A 17,866-nucleotide genomic window follows, 5' to 3' on the forward strand; every position below is an offset into this window, starting at 1 on the left:
CAATATCTTAACACAATCAAGAAACAGTAGTTACAATTGTAATTGTCTAAATTCTAATAACGACGAGCTCATTTTAGATCTCGAAATTCAGAATATAAGTAAGGAAGATCATAGTACCATGTGGATTTGTGAGGTAACTACAGGATCTTCAATTCTCACTAAGTCAGCATTGCTTTTAGTGAAAGGTGAGTGCAAAATATAAACATATTTTTGAAGAGTGTATGTGTTATTAGCATAATTATATGTTTTTGTTGTTGTTTTTCATCTTTATGTTCATAAAACAAGCTGATACGTGTGTCATCGAGCATGATATAAAAGTTGTTTCCCGTAACTGACTTGGAAATATTTGAAATATTATTATTTAAATATTTAACCCTAAATGATTAAGTGACAAACCTACAAATAATAAAGTGACAACCAGTATATCAATTGTAGAAAAAAAAGATTTTCAGTCAAAGCTCAAAATATCATTTACCGCCTGTGCGATTATTTTTTATGCATTTATTTGTTTGTGATGAAGTAAAATTGCTTGAAAAGTGCGATTTCTGTTGATAGTTTTCGTTATGAGTATGATCTATTTCTAAAACTGATAATCATAAAGGGAGCAAATGTTAGTATACATTTGCAAACTTAGATAAAGCTATTATTAGCTGGGGGTATTTAAGCAACCGATGTGGAAGTTATTTCTTTTCATGTCATTTTTCTTATTCATAATTATGGAATGAATCATTTCTTTGTGCCTTAATGAAAATTATGTTATTGTTTATTAATCGTATGTAGTATACTTTTAGCCGCCTGTATTAAAACAATCGATGTCGAAGTTACTTCTTATCATGACTTTTTTTTCTTAAATTTAATTATGGTACGAGTCATTTCTTAGTACCTTGAATAAAAACATTAAGTTTTTGTTTATTTATTAAAAATCATTTAATATAAACGCTTTTACTTTAAGATAATCATCAACATGAAGCATCATGCGGAAGGATTTACTTTCTGCAATGATTTTTAAACAATTCTAGAACAACTTAAATGACATGTAGTATTTTCAACCTTCTTGGTTAAAAATGTCATTATTTTTTCTCTTTTTATTTCAATGGCTTAGACATGTGTTATTACCGTTACTTATATTAACACTGTGTGTTTTGTTGTGATTTGCTTTTCTTTTATGTACATCTTTCATGTATAAATCAAAAAGTGATTATTGTCTTTCAGTGCCGGTCAAATCAGTCGAAATAATGCCAGCCGAAACAATTGTATACATCTCAGAAAATACAAGTTATCAGTTTACTTGCACCACGTCTGTAGGTCGTCCTGTTCCTAATATAAAGTGGATAGTTTTTGAAAAAACAGACGAGGCAAACTATTTGATTTTTGAGGGTTATCAGACTACTCCAAACAAAACTAGTGAAAGCGAAATGCTGTATGCAAACAGTACATTTCTGTACATGGTTAACAGAACTGTCAACGGTTGGAAAATAATCTGCTCAGTTGAAAAGACAGGAATACAAACAGAAGTTAATTCTAAAGCGATCCTTCTCAATATCACATGTAAGCTATCCAAGAAAATATTATTCATTTTAAGTACATTGTTTGATTTTTTAAGAAATAGAGGATATTTGATTAGTTCAGTTAAGATCGGAATATATTTCACCGAGTGAGCACCAAAAGGTATATCAATATGAATTTTTGGTGTATATTTCGATCTAAAACTAAATAAAACAAATTTCTTTTTATTACGAGGGTTGTTCAAAAAGTAATAGGACTGCAGCTCTACTGTTCACATTTTTTTAACATAATTTTATAAGAAACAAATATTGGAACATGTTCTCTATAAACAGTGAAAAAATCAATACAAAATTTTAACAAATAACAATTCTGTGAAATTTTCAAATGACAAGGGGTACGAAATCCGGCGCACGCTGACAATACAATAATTGACGTTCATGACGTCAATAACTAAATACAAAATATAACATGTGTCATCCATCTCTGAAAGCATTCTTCCTAGTGCTCTAGGTGTCTGAATCAAGTGACCATAATCAGGTCTCATATGTGGAGATAAAGCGAGAAAAAAATATCACAATTTCGTGCATCTCTCCAAGAAAAATGCCCGATAGCCGGCCGTTCTCCACTTTTCTCGAATATTTTGAGTAATTAGTCATAGACATAGGCTTAATTATACAGTCGAAATATTAATGTTTTTTTGCAAGTGACTAGGAAATTTTATAAAAAAAAATAAATAGAGTCTATAATGTTCATAATAAATAAAATAATATAAAGTCATATACCTAAATAAAATCTTGCGAGAATTGTATCAAGCTCGTTGGAAGATATTTTTTCAATAGGTCTGTTCTCATTTACACTGGCCGCCCATTCTTCAAATTCAAAGATTTTTTTTAATCACTTCTAGTTTTGTTTACTGTTGCCTTGACCTTGTTTTGTTCAACAAAAGTTTTTGTTTCACTAATGTCTACAGGTTTAAAACGTTGGTACTTAATGGCATCAGTATTTTCTGAATGGCACCACAGTTACCCAAAACATGCATATCCGAAACCTCAAACATCACATTTCCTTCGTCATCAAATAATTGATCCTCAAACAAACTTACGTCACTGCAAGCTTGCATGTCGATAATCCTGTCTAGATGCAGAATATTGCCTGCTATCAGATCCAGAATCCTACCGCATTCGTTCAATATTCTATTCCGGAGAAACGATGTCGTCTGACAAAACATTATCCTGTGTAAAAACCTGTCAGACCCGTACTTTATTCCGCGACATCTGGTTGTTTCATGTCTCGCAAAAGTCGTCGCAGATAGGGTCCCGATTAAAAAAAACACTCAGATTGTATCAACATTCAAAATGGCGGCGCTTTTTTTCTCTGGAAAGAAAGAACACGGGCTTTATGAAAAACTCGGCCATTATGAGATTTGACCAATCAAAATACCCGAATCTCATAATGGCCGAGCTATTTCATAAAATTCCGTGTTTTACCATAATGGCCGAGTATTATGTCATACTGCCGTAGTGAACGCCAGAACAACCCTGACTTTTAAGTCAAAACGCGCCTTATATCGTACAGTTAATTAATTAACTTCTATAAACTTCCGGAAATCATGAAATAATAGCATATATTTATATTCAAACAGGTTTGGATAATGATATACAAAGATAAAATAGACAACAAAGATTTTATACTGCATATATTATCGACCTACATGTTGCCCCTTTTGAGACATAAATAAAAAATGCTCCAACAATACTTTCACTTATATGTACTATTTCAGATCCTCCAGTGTCTCGGTTGATGATTAATGGACTATTTATGGAAAGCGTATATAAAGTTATAGAAAATAGTACTGGATCATTAAACTGCACAGTTGAAGGAGGCAATCCAGAACCGATTCTTTCTTGGAGTAAATGCTTGGGAGCCGACCAAAGTAGTTTTAAATTTAAAAATGATGCATTCATGGAAACATATTCAAACGTGTTAAAATGGAAAGCAATATATAACACAGATATGAAATGTACATGTTTTTGCACGCAGAAAGAGCAAAATCAGTCTTTGTCCATAAATGTGGACATCCTCTGTAAGTTAAATATTTGTGTAATACATCATTAACCTAACATTACTGTTACTTTTCGAAGTTGTATAATAACGAAATTCAGCTAAGAGAATTCAATAATAGTAAAGTATATGTATTGAAACAAATTTGAGTTATTATCGTAAATATGAAAAAATACATTTAATTAATAAATCAGTACTTCTGATCCCGGCTTGTTTATACACATGTAATCCTATTTACAGGTTTTGTAAAAATGCATGAAGTATACAATCATCTCATATGCATAAAAAACATTTTTTTTTCAAAAAGAATTTTTACTTGTATTACTTATTTGGGAGTTCAAATATTCCTTTCTTCCAGATCCCCCTTTTCCTCCATCAATATCATTCGACAATCAGGTCATCACTGAAGATATTTCGGTTATAATTAATACTTCGCTTCCCTTAAACTGTATCAGTGACAGTAGGCCAGCTTCGACATACAGATGGAAATTCAACGATGATTACCTTTCAGACAGTCAGCAATACGTTATACAATCAAATAAAGCAGACTACGGACATTACACATGTGTAGCAACAAATGTGATGGAACCAACAGATGGCAGTGAGAAAATAGCCTCTAATTCCAAATCTTTCGAACTACACGTTCTTTGTGCGTAGAATATTTCACATAACCATTACTTTACTAATCATTACGTTAAGTGATGAAAATGTACATAGTAATCATTGTCAGATTTATATATTATCACATTGTTGATAAAAAAGCATAATGAAAATTACTGTCTACATTTACCTCCCTATTTCTTTAACTGTGCTACGGCAAGCAACAAATATAGGGTATTAAATGTCAGACTGAAAGTAAATATGCCTTGTATATATTCTTTTGACTCATTTTCTTGTATAAGTATACAATATTTTAAAGCAAGTCTTAAGCTTAGTTTATGTTCCAAAGATCCACCAACAATCCATATGATGGAAGATCTGAGTATACTTGAAGGAGCGCCGTTAAACTTTACATGTCCAGTCATCCCGGGAAATCCATGTGACACGCAAATAGTATGGACAACAGCGGATAAAGACGTTGGAGAGCAGTGGCTATCTAAGTTTCTCGAGATATCAAATATATCAAGAAAGCATGATCAGAAATATACATGCACTGTCAACAATACCATGCTTCCAACATTTGGTGCAGAAAAGCATGGGAGAAACAGTAAAAGTTTCCATCTAAATGTTGAGTGTATGTAATACAGTTATTAAATTTAGTTATTCTTTTAGAATTTGCATGCTATAAGTAATTGGTTTCCGACTACAGGGATTCAAATTGAACAGTGTAGAGAGAGAGAGAGAGAAGAGGGAGAGAGGAAGGAAAGAGGGGTAGAGAGAGAAAGAGAGAGATCGATTTAAGATAATCATTTGCTAGCAAAAGCATAATAGTGTAATGTTTGTATCTACCTTAACGTTCAATTCACTAAAATTTTCTTTTTTTTCTATTTTCCCAATAGACTTGGCAACTATAACGGCATTTTATGTGGAAGGATATGAACAACATTTTAACATAACAGCCAATGAAGCAGACAGTCTTACTTTCATCTGTCAAGTTGAAAGTAAACCCGTGTCTACCACTTCAATTTATGTTCAAACTGGACAACCCTTAAGTGTTTCTGAATCGAATTACATTTCGTACAATATTCACTCTGCCATGTGTCAACATACCGAGGCGTATGTCTGTAGTGGACGGAATGAGCATAACAACAACCAAGTTTCAAATCGGACACTGTTCGTTTTCATAAATTGTAAGAATAAAAATTATTATTATAATTTAAATTTAAAATCAGACATGTGTTGATGAATTGATATACCTTTTTCACGTTTTCATTATTTAAAATTTTCGATTTGATTTTAATCGATTAGTTAAAGAAGATACATTGTACGTTGTTTAAAGAATAATATATCCCAAATTGTGATTTTATTGCGAAATAAAATCACTGTTTGGAGTTCGGATGGGAGAAATTATGTCACAAGGGCCTAGCCCGAGTGATAAACTGATCGACATCTGAGCGACAAACAGTGATTTTATCAAGCGATAAAATCACCAATGTGGATAAATTATTTCAATTCTAACACGACAACAACCAACAAATACTGCCGTACCTGATATTAATCTAAATTGCGCCTTTGTTTTCGTACTTTTATTCTCATTGGTAACATTACATGTTTTAATATAGAACGACCATGATTTTACTGCATAATGACACACACTATCGGTCCTTCTATGTTCAATAGGGAAACATTCGGGTCGTGTTTGAATATCTAATAACGGATGAAACTGTTAGAAATTAAACATTGATGGTGATTTGCAATATTACTACTAGATATGTTTTCAAGAGCTACTTATTTCAATTTTTAGATGGGTAGGTAAGTGTTTATCGGCAGAGTATATGTATGCACAACAAAATGTATTAAAATTGAAATACATTCTATTGATCATAACACAGGAAACAAATCTAAATATAACATATTTATACATTTCTATCTTTTCTTGCTAAGGTTCCCCAAGGATTGACCCTAAGTATCCTGTTAAGGAGAGTGTAGCTGTTTCATTGAATGAACCGGTTTTGCTCAGCTTATCAGCACTTGCATACCCTATACCAACGGACGTTTCTTGGCAAAAACATAATGGCTATGTATGGACAGATGTTATTGTGACGAACAGTATCACAATTCGTCGTTCACACTTAAATTATAGTCTAATTATTGATAGCATTCAAGAGGAAAACTTTGGAATGTATAAATTGACTATAGCAAACGAAAAAGGTTCATATGAACAAATATTCCATATCAACGCTGCGGGTACGTTTGACACTATTTTATGAAATAATGCAAAGTAAATCTTTATGTTCTCTATACCTATTGTTGTTTGCTAAGGGGTTAATAAAATTGCAAAATTTACTCAATCAGTTACTCTAAATACAACAGAGAAGCATTTTTTTGTCTTAAACGAAATATCAACATAGAAATGTCTGACTTAATGGCTCTACGACTGTCTTCGTTGCTTTTAAATATCATGTTTTTGGTGTTTTTGTTAGTAATGCATGCGCAATTTGGCAAGATGTGTTGAGAAATTCTTTTCATTTTAATGATATTGAAAGTGAACTCGTTTCTGTTTATCATTTGATACTTATTGTCTATACTGAAACTAAATTTAAACTTATAAAACTTAAAAATTGAGAATTCCTCGCTCAGGCAGAATGTGATTGACATGCGTTTTAAAATATTAAGAATGATATTGTTTCTTGATAAATATGTATCCTACCTTACAAACCATCGTAAGAATTTCATTGATTTGTAACCTAACCTTTCCTCTTAGGAATAGATCCAAGCGCAAAAAGCGAGAAAACTAACACTATGGTAATCGTGATTGGTAGTGTTTCTGGTATAATTGGAGTTGCCTTTATAATAACTATATTGGTGTGGATTTTTAAAAAGAGGTAATAATATAGCTATCGAAATCTAAATAAAAAGGTGATTCTGATAATTTCTCAGAAAATTGTTGTGATATTCGAAAAAGAAAATATATAAAAAAGATAAATGAAAAAATAAATAAATGAATATACAAATAAATAAAAGAAGAAAGATAGCAACAACAACTTGTCAACTGAAACAGAACCGAGTTATGATAGTCGACATAATTATAATAGGTACGGTTATTGACTTCAGATGCATTATGATCTATAACAACAATCGATAATCATCAAACTGTCTTGATATTTATGTAAATGATAAAAATATTCATGACATAAAGTTTTCCTGTATTCATGTTTACAGGCGTTCAAAGAAGGAACACAAAGGAATCAGAATTCCACCAAGGATAAGTTTTAAAGAGTCACTTGTGCGACATACAGCGCTTGAAATGGAACACTTGCAAGAAATAGACGATGCTCCTTTTGTATTGACTGAGCACACTGAATATTACAATTCAATCCAGAAAATAGAGAAAATAGATAAAATAAAGGTGTCAGAATTGTACCAATATGTTATCGGTAGAGATGAAGACGACTTTGCAATCGAGTATCAGGTAAAATACTTCTTTGATTATTATCGTTGGTCAAAGAGGCTAAATAATCTGAACTATGAGTGATATATTCGATTGCGCCCTTTTCATCTTCCGTTAGATTATTCCATGTTTTTGTTATAAGTCTGCCTAATACGTTTTAGATATTATTTATCTTTTGACTAGGAGCTAAGTATTTTTATATACGTTGTTTCAATTTGTTTCCCTAAAACATAATGATGTCTAAGAAATGAATATTATTGATCTGATTCTATTTCTCATGTTCGGACTTGAAAATAATTATCACGATTTATATTTTACTTAACAGAATATACCAACAGATCTTCAGAAACCATACAATTTTGCTACAAAACCTTGCAATTTAGCATTGAACAGATACAATGGAATATTCCCCTGTAAGCTTCAAGAAATATGTTTCAAGAAAGTTGTAAGAAGTGACTTATGTGCAAAGTGAAATTTGTGCCTATTTCACATGCTTCTTTTTTATTTTGCACTATTGTTGCTTAAACATTTATATATTATTTGGAAAAGGAATAGTGACAAATATTATCATAATGGCTTCTTTTTTTTGCACATGAAACTAGTTTCTGTAATAGTTTTAATGCTTTTAGTGTAGGTTATGTAATAAATATATGTTGCATCATTAACCAGCTTCTTTTCTAAACCATATTTTGTCCTTTTCAGATGATCACTCAAGAGTAAAGATTCCTGCTATTCCAGACTTTTTTATGAATGCCTGTTACATAGATGTAAGAAAATGTATTTCAATATGCATGCAAAAGTCGTGTTTTTTAATGTTTCTCAGATGTTTTTAACGAAATAATTCCAAGAGTATTCATTGTAAACCGTACATTATAACAAAAATTGTTTATTATTCATACACAATAACTCTATTAATGAATGTTTCTGACGTCTTTGTTGTAGGGCTTTGAGAGACAACATGCATACATAGCCTCATTAGGTGCGTTTATAGTCTCATCATTTAAGAGCATTCTTTTTTTTTACTTTTTATAGGTAGCATTGAACACTTATCAACAACAGTTTTAAGCTTATCATTATCAACATATGCTTACATCGAATATCTTTTACGAAGACATCTTTTACAATAATTATGACCTTGTTTATTGCTTGAATGATACAGAACTATGATGGGATAAAGTTTATATTTGTTTGAACAAAATGTCGTTACTTTGGTGTTAAGTTAAACAACATCACAAAAGTTAATACTGCACATATATTTTATGATATGTCAACATATTCTTGTTAAATCTCTTTCCAACGTTTATCATATTTTAGTGCAATTGACATGTATTATAATAAAGTATAAACTTAAATTTAAATTTTACATTTTATACAAGGTCCTACGGAAAAAACAACGAACCACTTCATCACATTTTGGCAAATGGTGTGGTATGAGAAATCAGATGTTATTGTAATGCTTACAAATCTTGTGGAACCATCGGTAATAAATAAACATCTGACTATTGTTTAAATTAATGATATATGACACCTTAATATATCTACTAATTAAGTGTGAAACACAAAATGGTAAAAACGTGTGTTAGAATTAATAAACGTTTTTGAATTGAAATATGTTTTGCTTATGTACGTGTCTAACTTGTTATAATGATTTCTTTCTATAATAACCATCTGATATGTACAACATTTACTATCATGTTCCTTTTTTTCCTTTTAAGGGAATGAAATGCGAGCAATATTGGCCAGAGGCAGGTGCAAAAGAAATATATGGGGATATTTGTGTGAACAGCAAAAGACTGGAAACGTTTGCAGAATATACTGTCCGTGAATTTGAAATCTCGAAAGTAAATTATGTTTCATAGGATTTTATTTTAAATTTGAATTCATTTCATTGTTTTAAAACACGTCATTCTTTAAAAACACGTCCATAAATATAATTTTTGACCGATAAAGTACACGTAACAGAAACACAAGACTGTTTAGAAATAATATCTGTGGACATGTGTTTATTCCTACTCTTGGCGTGTATCCCTTTAAATTGGAATAGAAGAGAATAAGTGATATATAGATTTTTCATTTAGGTATGTATCCTGCTTGAGGAAACACTAAAGCGATGTGTAAATTGACTTTAAATCGTATTTTTTTATCTAAATGAATAAAATGCCACTTTTATATATTTGAAATATATAGAAACAAGAAAAGCGCTGTGTTATACAGCTTCACTTTACTGCATGGCCAGACAAGACAGTTCCTGAAGATGTCACTAGTTTGATTGAATTCAGGCAGCGAGTAATTCAAACACCAACAGATTCAAGTGGACCTGTAATCGTACACTGCAGGTTTAATAATAGAATTTGTTATACCTTTTTATGAAATGATTTTATACCGTTTTGTCTCAAGAAACTTGCAATTAAGAGATTACGTTAAGTACCAGTTTTAAGCGCGTAAGTTAAGATATTTATCTAGTATTCATATTTGTTTTGCATATAACTGTGTCAGGTTACTGGTTTGGTTAAATCTACCATTTATATCAACAGGAAGTAAATTACATTTACAACGGTAAAATATAGGTCAAACATTCTTGTTCAAGATGAAATTCGCAAACCGTTTTGATTGCGTGAACTCAATTAGATATTACTGTTAATTATGAAAATTCACAATAAAGTTTCCAAATGTAAAACATTTTTTTTCATCGGTGCGTAAAACTCGATTATCTGGTAAATGAAATAGTTCTATTTTTTTTCCTTCTACGAGAGAGAGTTATTTGTTTTTGATTTCATTCATATAATCACAATTTTTTTACGCACAAAAATAATTTCAGAGACTTAATCATAGTAGTATTGTTATTCAATTAAATAGTAGTAAGAAAATAAATACATGTACAACTCACATTTCAAAACATAAAACATTGACTATTAAATGATGTATTTATAATACCTTTCAGTGCTGGTATTGGAAGGACTGGGACTTTTATAGCATTGGACCGACTTATAAGGGAAGGACAGAAAACTAATGAAATAAATGTATTTGAATGTGTACAGAATATGAGGCAGCAGAGAATTAAGATGGTGCAAACACTTGTAAGAAAGGGCTTGAAATATACAATGCTTTATATTAACATAAACGTATCTATATGTTTAATACAATAATATAAGACTGTATTATATACGTATTTACTGCTGAAATGAAACATTCATGTTACGAATACTTTAGAATATAATATTTTGTCGAAGATCCAGTGCTAATTTTTTCAAAACAAATAAAGATATGAGGATTTATAGTCATGTTATTTTTCAGGAGCAATATGTTTATATATATAAAGCACTGGTAACTGCACTGACCTTCGACTCTGAAGTGATTCCATTATCATCTTTGCACGAGTTCACAGAAGGAACAAGTAATAATGAGTACAGCAGATTGTTTCAGGTTTGGATAAACTTTCAATCAGTTAAAATATACCAAAACAACACATATTCTTTAATCTTAACTAGTTTCGACTGTTGTCTTCATCGGAATCTAAAATCTAAATCTAAACTTTCAAAGCTTTTCTAAAATTCATTTTGGACAATACTTTTGTCTCAGTACCATTTTTGTTTCGCCTGTTTCTTCTGGATCATTTACACCAATTTGATTGTGTTGAAAATTGAATTCTGCATAAGTTGGTGATGGGGAACGTGAGTGGTGTTTCAGGTTGATTTATGAACAGACCAAATTTATCCGAGTCTGCAATATTTTTTCTTGACCTATAATTGCCTATTTTTCAACGTCATAGGTCATGTGTGTCCTTTTCAAAGCACCGAGAATAACTCGGTCATCTGCGATATATGACAAAGAAATAAGACATGAGAGAGTTATAAGTTTCCTCTTAAGCAGTTATATGTTCGAAACATAATATAGGAACGTAAAAGGAAGCAGTAATAAAAAAGATGTCTTAAAGTACATGTCTCAATATAATTTTTAACATTATAAGCAACTAAATCAAACCGTTGAGGCAGTGAAGGAAGATGAGCAACTGGCAGTCAGAAGAAATGAAAATCAGACGAAAGAAAATCGAGTTGGTGCTGACATACCAGGTAAAGATAATTATTTGCTTTATACAGAATTTATTTAGTTCGATTGTGTAGGAAGCTATAGGCTTATAGACACACTTTCGAATCCGTTTCTGGGACCAACCAGCACTGAGCAATGAATGTAAAGTTTCTTACTCAAGGAAACAACGACGGGATTTGAACCCATGCGGCTAGCTATCATTAGATTACTAACCCGACGCGTTAACCAATCGGCCATTTCGCCACACATGATAATTATTTGACACGATAGCAGTATTTCTGTCATCATACACAATACGATTTGGCATCCGGAATATAAACGTATCACCTAAGGACATAACTATTTACAATATTCGCTTTAAAGATCAAATATATAATTCGATAAATCAAAAACAAAATATGTCCATCGAACTGTCAACGGAATTATTAAATTAATTTTATTAAACGTATTTATTGAATCACTCACAATCTGTTGATACGCGACTTTTACAGAAATATAACCGTTTATTATAAGGTACTTGCATATTTATGTTTGCCTACTGAAACATAATTTCTGGTGTTTTTCAGGAAAGATGTTTCGGGTTTATCTACGTTTACGCAGAAAGCAAAACGATTCTGATTATATAAATGCTGTTTTCATAAATGTAAGCGGTATTTACATCACTTTGTTATTTGGATGTATTTACCTAAATTAATTAAGCATTAACAGCACAACACAATTCCTTGTGCGTTTTTATTTGCCTAATGTGTATTAATATATCAATTAAAGAATACAACACATAAACAATATCTAACATTGAGGAAATATGTAAATGCGCATTTAAGGCTTTTCAAATGAATATGTTTGCTGCTACGAGTAAATACAGACCAACCGGTAGAACCAACCAAGCCTTGTTGTAATCAACTTCTCCAATTTCATCTTTATACTTTCAGAGCTTTACAAAACCAAACAATTTTATAATGGCCCAGTCGCCGCTACCTTTAACTGTTGAGGACTTTGTCTCTATGATTTATCAGGACGATTGCATATGCGTTGTCTCCTTGGATGATAGAAATGAATCGAGAATGGTAATTTGTTTTCATTTCATGAACATTGTATCTTTGCTATAAAAAGACTGTTGTTCATACTTAAGAAAGCTAGTTTTACATGAAAAGCTGTCGTAGAAAATATTTATGATATGGATACTTTTTGATGTTTCAGTCGGTTCGGCAATATGTTCCTGAAGTAAAACAAAAACTGACATTTGGAAGTTTCCGTGTTTCAAGCTCCTTACTTCAAACGGAACGATACTTTGTTTTGAAAAAGCTTACAATATCTTATGATGACAAGGTATGCATTTTAGTACACATTAATATTAAACATGAAATGATGTTAAGATACACAAAACATAATATAAACTGCTTTCTTATATACGATAAATAAAATTAGGTTGTTTTATTTATATATTGGGTTTTGAAGCGTTTATACCAACAGTAAGGATGATGAAATGATACAATTTGTTTTTTCTATTTGAAAGCCTAAATCTGGTGCAAAAATTGTATATCTCTACCAATACACACAATGGCTCGAAGAAAAGCGAATTCCAGAATGCACAGAAGACTTTGTACATTTTGTAAGCGAAGTTCAGCGAAAAGCAAGAGAACATGGACGCAAGAAATTTCATATCCTTGTTCATTGTCTGTAAGTTGATTTCTTGTTGTTTATATTATATTTAAACGTGAAAACGGCGTTGATTTCAACAAACGCGTTTGATGAACTCAATCCTAATACATCCATTCCGTTAATGATTTTAATGATATCATAAAAATCCAAGATGAGGTATAAATGTAGGCATTGCAAATAGTTTACATTAGTTTCATATTTAAATATACATGTTGTGTAACCATTATTTAATTATGATATTTAAGTACTTTGCATATAGTTTTGACTGATATATATGAATAAAATTTATCATTATGAAAACAATTACATATAAAATGTTTTTGTAGTATGGCAAACGAGAGAAGCGGTTTGTTCTGCGCGTTGGCAATTATTTTCGAGAAACTGAAGTTAGAAGGTCAGGTCAACATGATGAACACATTGAGGCATCTGCGAACGAGGAGACGAACAGCAATCCTATCAATGGTAATATTATTAATGATAATAACATGTTATTACCGTTTCTATTAAACATTTGAATACTTACACATTTTTAACCAACAGATTAAAGGTCATAAGGCTCTTCTACAGATTTGCTTGTGGAGGAAACTGTCTCTCTGTACATTATTAGCTTCCACACCTGAAAAAAGATCAAAGTCATAGGGGTTCGAACATTCAGCGATGAGAAGCAAGCAAGTGGTTGAAGTCAACTTCCTTAACCATTAGGCCACGGACGTCCCTCAGTAGTTAATCAATTTTGATTCAATAAAAAGAAGGCATGAAAAAAAAATCAAGATCCGCGCAATAATGCAAAATTGTGGATTATGAAGGCCCGGTTAAACTGAGAGACTGTGCACAATATGTCTAATGCTAATGAATTTTCTATTTGTTCATGTAATGTGTTAAACATGGTTTTGTTACCGATTTTAGGAGCAGCTCAGATTCTGTTTTGAAGCAGCAAGTATCTTTGCCGGACTCGAAAGGAACAAATAAAAACAAAGTGAACGAATTTTAAAAAGCAGTTAACATTCAATAAAATTATCAATAAAATATTTTGAATATGAAGTATATCTCAGTCTGTGTTTTCCAATCTATGTGATGAGCAATTTTATCAAACATATTCTTAATCTTAGCATAATATAACACAACATTAACTTAGAAACATCATAATTGTTATATATGCTTATTCATGTAAACACGATTGTATCACTGGATAGAGTACAAATAATATTTTGTTTAAATCAAGTAACCGCAAATAACACTAATGGAATAAAACTGTTTATTATCGTTAAAAGAACACATTGTGATGAAAAATATTATGATATTTAAAAGCAGAACAAGTTAACGTTCAAACGTGAAGCATGTCAATCACAATAAAGATTCACTGACTGTTATAAAGTGAACATGTATATATCTTAGTTTTTTGTTATATTTTTCAAAAGATGACATTGTATTTATAACGTTAACATTATTCGAAATAATTATATTAAATGAAGTGATTTTTCTTTTCAATATCCTTATTTGAAAGGTTTATTAAGTTATTTTTTCTTGAAACTTGATATGATGATATTCATACTTCAGTCATTAAATTGGCAATAAACCTGAAATGCATCACTTTCATTTATCAAATCCTATCATAGTTGGTTTTCTGATACAATTTCCAAACAATAACTCATTGACAATATACATGAATGCTTGTTGCTTCTTTTGGTTGTTTTTTTTTATTTTTATTTTTTTTGCTATTAGTACACTTGCACTGATTAAGTATTTTGTTATTTTGTTTGTGTTACCTATTATAAATCAAACAATACTTTATTATTTAGTCCATTTGGAATCATAGTATTTAATTTATGGATCCAAAAAGATTCTTTACATAACCGGTCCATGTTGTTGTCTATAATTTCTATAGGTAAAAATGAAAAATCTGACAATGAACACTTATTATCGTTTGATCCGAAATGGATCGCAACATGTGAAACTGGATTAACGTCACAATTTCTTATATCAAATCTATGTTTATTCATTCTGCATGATACATTTTGATTAGTCTGACCTACGTATTGCTTTTTACAGCCTTTACATGTAATGAGGTAAATTACATTACGCGTAGTACAATTAACATCATTGTGTAAATCAAAAGAACTACCTGTTATGCTGCTATTAAATTGGGAACCAACAATTATATTGTTACAATGTGAACATCTACTTCGTAAACATTGGCTAGATAAAAATGTGCGATCAAGTAAAGCACTTCTCATAAGATAATCTCGAATGTTTTTAGGACGTCTATATGCTAAAATAGGTTTGAACTTGTTATGTATATTTTTAACGCTTACCTTATCAGACAAAAGTAATAGATCCCAATATTTATCTAAGATTTCACCAATATTAGGCAGAGATGTATTAAAACATACAGTAAAAGGTATTATTGAACTAGTATTTTTAACGACAGGACTTAGAGCATCATTTTGGGACATGCCTTCAATTTTAGAAAACGCTTTCTCAATTATAGATTTAGGATAATTTCTATCAGAAAAATATCTATTTAACGTATCTAAAGACTGCTTAAAAGTACCGTCATCGGAGATGACACGTCTATAACGTTTAGCTTGACTAAACGGGATACCACGCTTACATGATAAAGGATGAGAGGATGTAAAATCTAAATACAAATGCATATTTGTAGGTTTGCAAAATATATCGGTAACAATTTTTCCTGTTCGTCTTTAGATACAGAAACATCAAGAAAAGGTACCGAACTTTTAGAAATATTGTAAGTGAATTTAATATTCGGGTGGAAACTATTTAAGGAATCTATAAAAAAGTTTAGCGTTTCCAAAGAATCATTCCAAATCATAAAAATATCATCTAGGAAACGTAACCAGACATCAGGTTTTACATAAGTAAAGTTAAGAAATTGCTCTTCTAGTCTACCCATGAATAATGAAGCATAAGAAGGTGCCATAGGGCTTCCCATTGCTGTGCCCATGGTTTGTAAATAACTCTGATCGTTAAACTCAAAGCAATTATTATGTAAAACAATATTTAACAATTTCCTTATATCATTAGCTTTGATGTTATTGTTTCCTTTATCTTTCTGTAAAAAATATATACAAGATTCAATACCTTCATTATGAGGGATATTTGTGTATAATGATGAAACATCAAGGGTAACTAGATAGGTGTCTTTGTTTAATTTAAGATTACGAACCTTATTTATAAAGTCGGTGGTATCCTTGATATAGGAAGGCAAACTTTGCATATAAGGATTTAAAATAAAGTCTAGGTATTTCGCTATGTTCTCAGTACTGGAGCTACATGCTGAAACAATGGGACGACCAGGGTATCCAAGAGGAAGTTTCTCATCATATGATTTATGCGTTTTCGGTAAAATGTAAAATTGAGGTGTACGAATAGTAGACGGGAACATGTCAAATTGTTTAGTAATGCTTACATTATTTTCCTGTATTTCATTTACACATTCTTCTATTTTTAACTTAGTCAAATTATGTTGTTCCTTTTCTACTTTTTTGTAATATCGCTCATCGTTCAGTTGTCGATTCACTTCGTCGATGTACTTCTGTTTGTCCATTATAACGATGGTATTGGATTTGTCTGCCTTTTTGATAATAATATTTGTATCACGAGATAGGTCTTTAAGCGACTGGAGTTCTTGTTTGGATATATTAGGACGAAACCGTTTTTGTTTAGAAGAGTGCATAATTTCATTACTTATAGCCTCAATATAAAAATCCAAATAAATGTCTCTCCCGCTAGGTGGGGTAAAGGTAGATGATGTTTTATTATAGAACGGCAAATTTTGATATTCTTCTTTTTGGTTATTATCATCGCTTTCGTTGTTATCATTTTTATACAAATCGTTGAAGTATTCTTTTAGTCTTAAACGTCTTGAAAAATGAAAAACTTCTTCCGCTAATCGAACCTTATCATGCGAATTATATCGTGGACAAAATCCTAACCCTTTTCCAAGCACTATCAGTTCAGTTTCTGACATTGGGCGTGAAATTATAGACAACAACATGGACCGGTTATGTAAAGAATCTTTTTGGATCCATAAATTAAATACTATGATTCCAAATGGACTAAATAATAAAGTATTGTTTGATTTATAATAGGTTACATGAATATTAATATGTTTGTCTATTATCTTATTTTTATTAACACTGTCTAATAGACATCTGTATCACTGTTGATCCATTTTAATTCATGTACCAGCTTTATTTATAGCATAGATATTTGTTTCTACATGTTATCATAGTTTTGCCGCTAAACGCCATAACGTTTTTCGCGCGTTTAACGCGTGTTCCGTTATGACGTCGCTTCCGGTAATTTTATTATGTTTTGCACTGATGAAGGCATATAGCCGAAACGTTTGCAATTAAATCAAATTACTAAATGTTCGTGTTTGTGTGGCTTGTCTGATTATGTTATTTTGTTTGGGAATCGACAAACTAGTTTGTTAACATTTTGCTACCTTTATTTAAATAATTTTCACGCTCAACACTTCTTATTTCAGCTGATAAGCATCACACATGTTCATAA

General features: G+C 31.1%; 3 protein-coding genes across 3 annotated transcripts; 2 read left to right on the forward strand and 1 right to left on the reverse strand.

Moving 5' to 3' along the window:
- Positions 1–1,216: 1,216 nt before the first annotated feature.
- Positions 1,217–4,340, forward strand: LOC132738037 (hemicentin-1-like). Its single transcript, XM_060725459.1, has 3 exons — positions 1,217–1,548; positions 3,287–3,589; positions 3,926–4,340. Exons 1-3 carry the CDS (start codon positions 1,236–1,238, stop codon positions 4,222–4,224), a joined length of 915 nt encoding a protein of 304 aa, XP_060581442.1. The 5' UTR covers positions 1,217–1,235; the 3' UTR covers positions 4,225–4,340.
- Positions 4,341–4,516: 176 nt separating this feature from the next.
- LOC132738039 (receptor-type tyrosine-protein phosphatase epsilon-like) lies at positions 4,517–15,080 on the forward strand. The gene is made up of 20 exons (XM_060725461.1): positions 4,517–4,801; positions 5,067–5,357; positions 6,112–6,414; positions 6,932–7,052; positions 7,390–7,639; positions 7,944–8,031; positions 8,321–8,385; positions 8,561–8,597; positions 8,995–9,098; positions 9,334–9,459; positions 9,806–9,954; positions 10,560–10,695; positions 10,913–11,041; positions 11,586–11,688; positions 12,232–12,308; positions 12,598–12,732; positions 12,866–12,994; positions 13,182–13,345; positions 13,654–13,789; positions 14,234–15,080. Exons 1-20 carry the CDS (start codon positions 4,534–4,536, stop codon positions 14,294–14,296), a joined length of 2,874 nt encoding a protein of 957 aa, XP_060581444.1. The 5' UTR covers positions 4,517–4,533; the 3' UTR covers positions 14,297–15,080.
- Positions 14,874–17,327, reverse strand: LOC132738038 (uncharacterized; the record flags this gene model as incomplete). Its single annotated transcript, XM_060725460.1, is given in 2 exon segments — positions 14,874–14,904; positions 16,012–17,327. Coding segments are annotated over 2 exon segments (1,347 nt in total), but the record flags the coding sequence as incomplete, so codon positions are not given.
- Positions 17,328–17,866: the final 539 nt, after the last annotated feature.

This window comes from Ruditapes philippinarum, unplaced genomic scaffold, assembly GCF_026571515.1.
Source record: "Ruditapes philippinarum isolate M1 unplaced genomic scaffold, ASM2657151v2 ctg4937_1_1_1_1, whole genome shotgun sequence".
Lineage (NCBI taxonomy): Eukaryota > Metazoa > Mollusca > Bivalvia > Venerida > Veneridae > Ruditapes > Ruditapes philippinarum.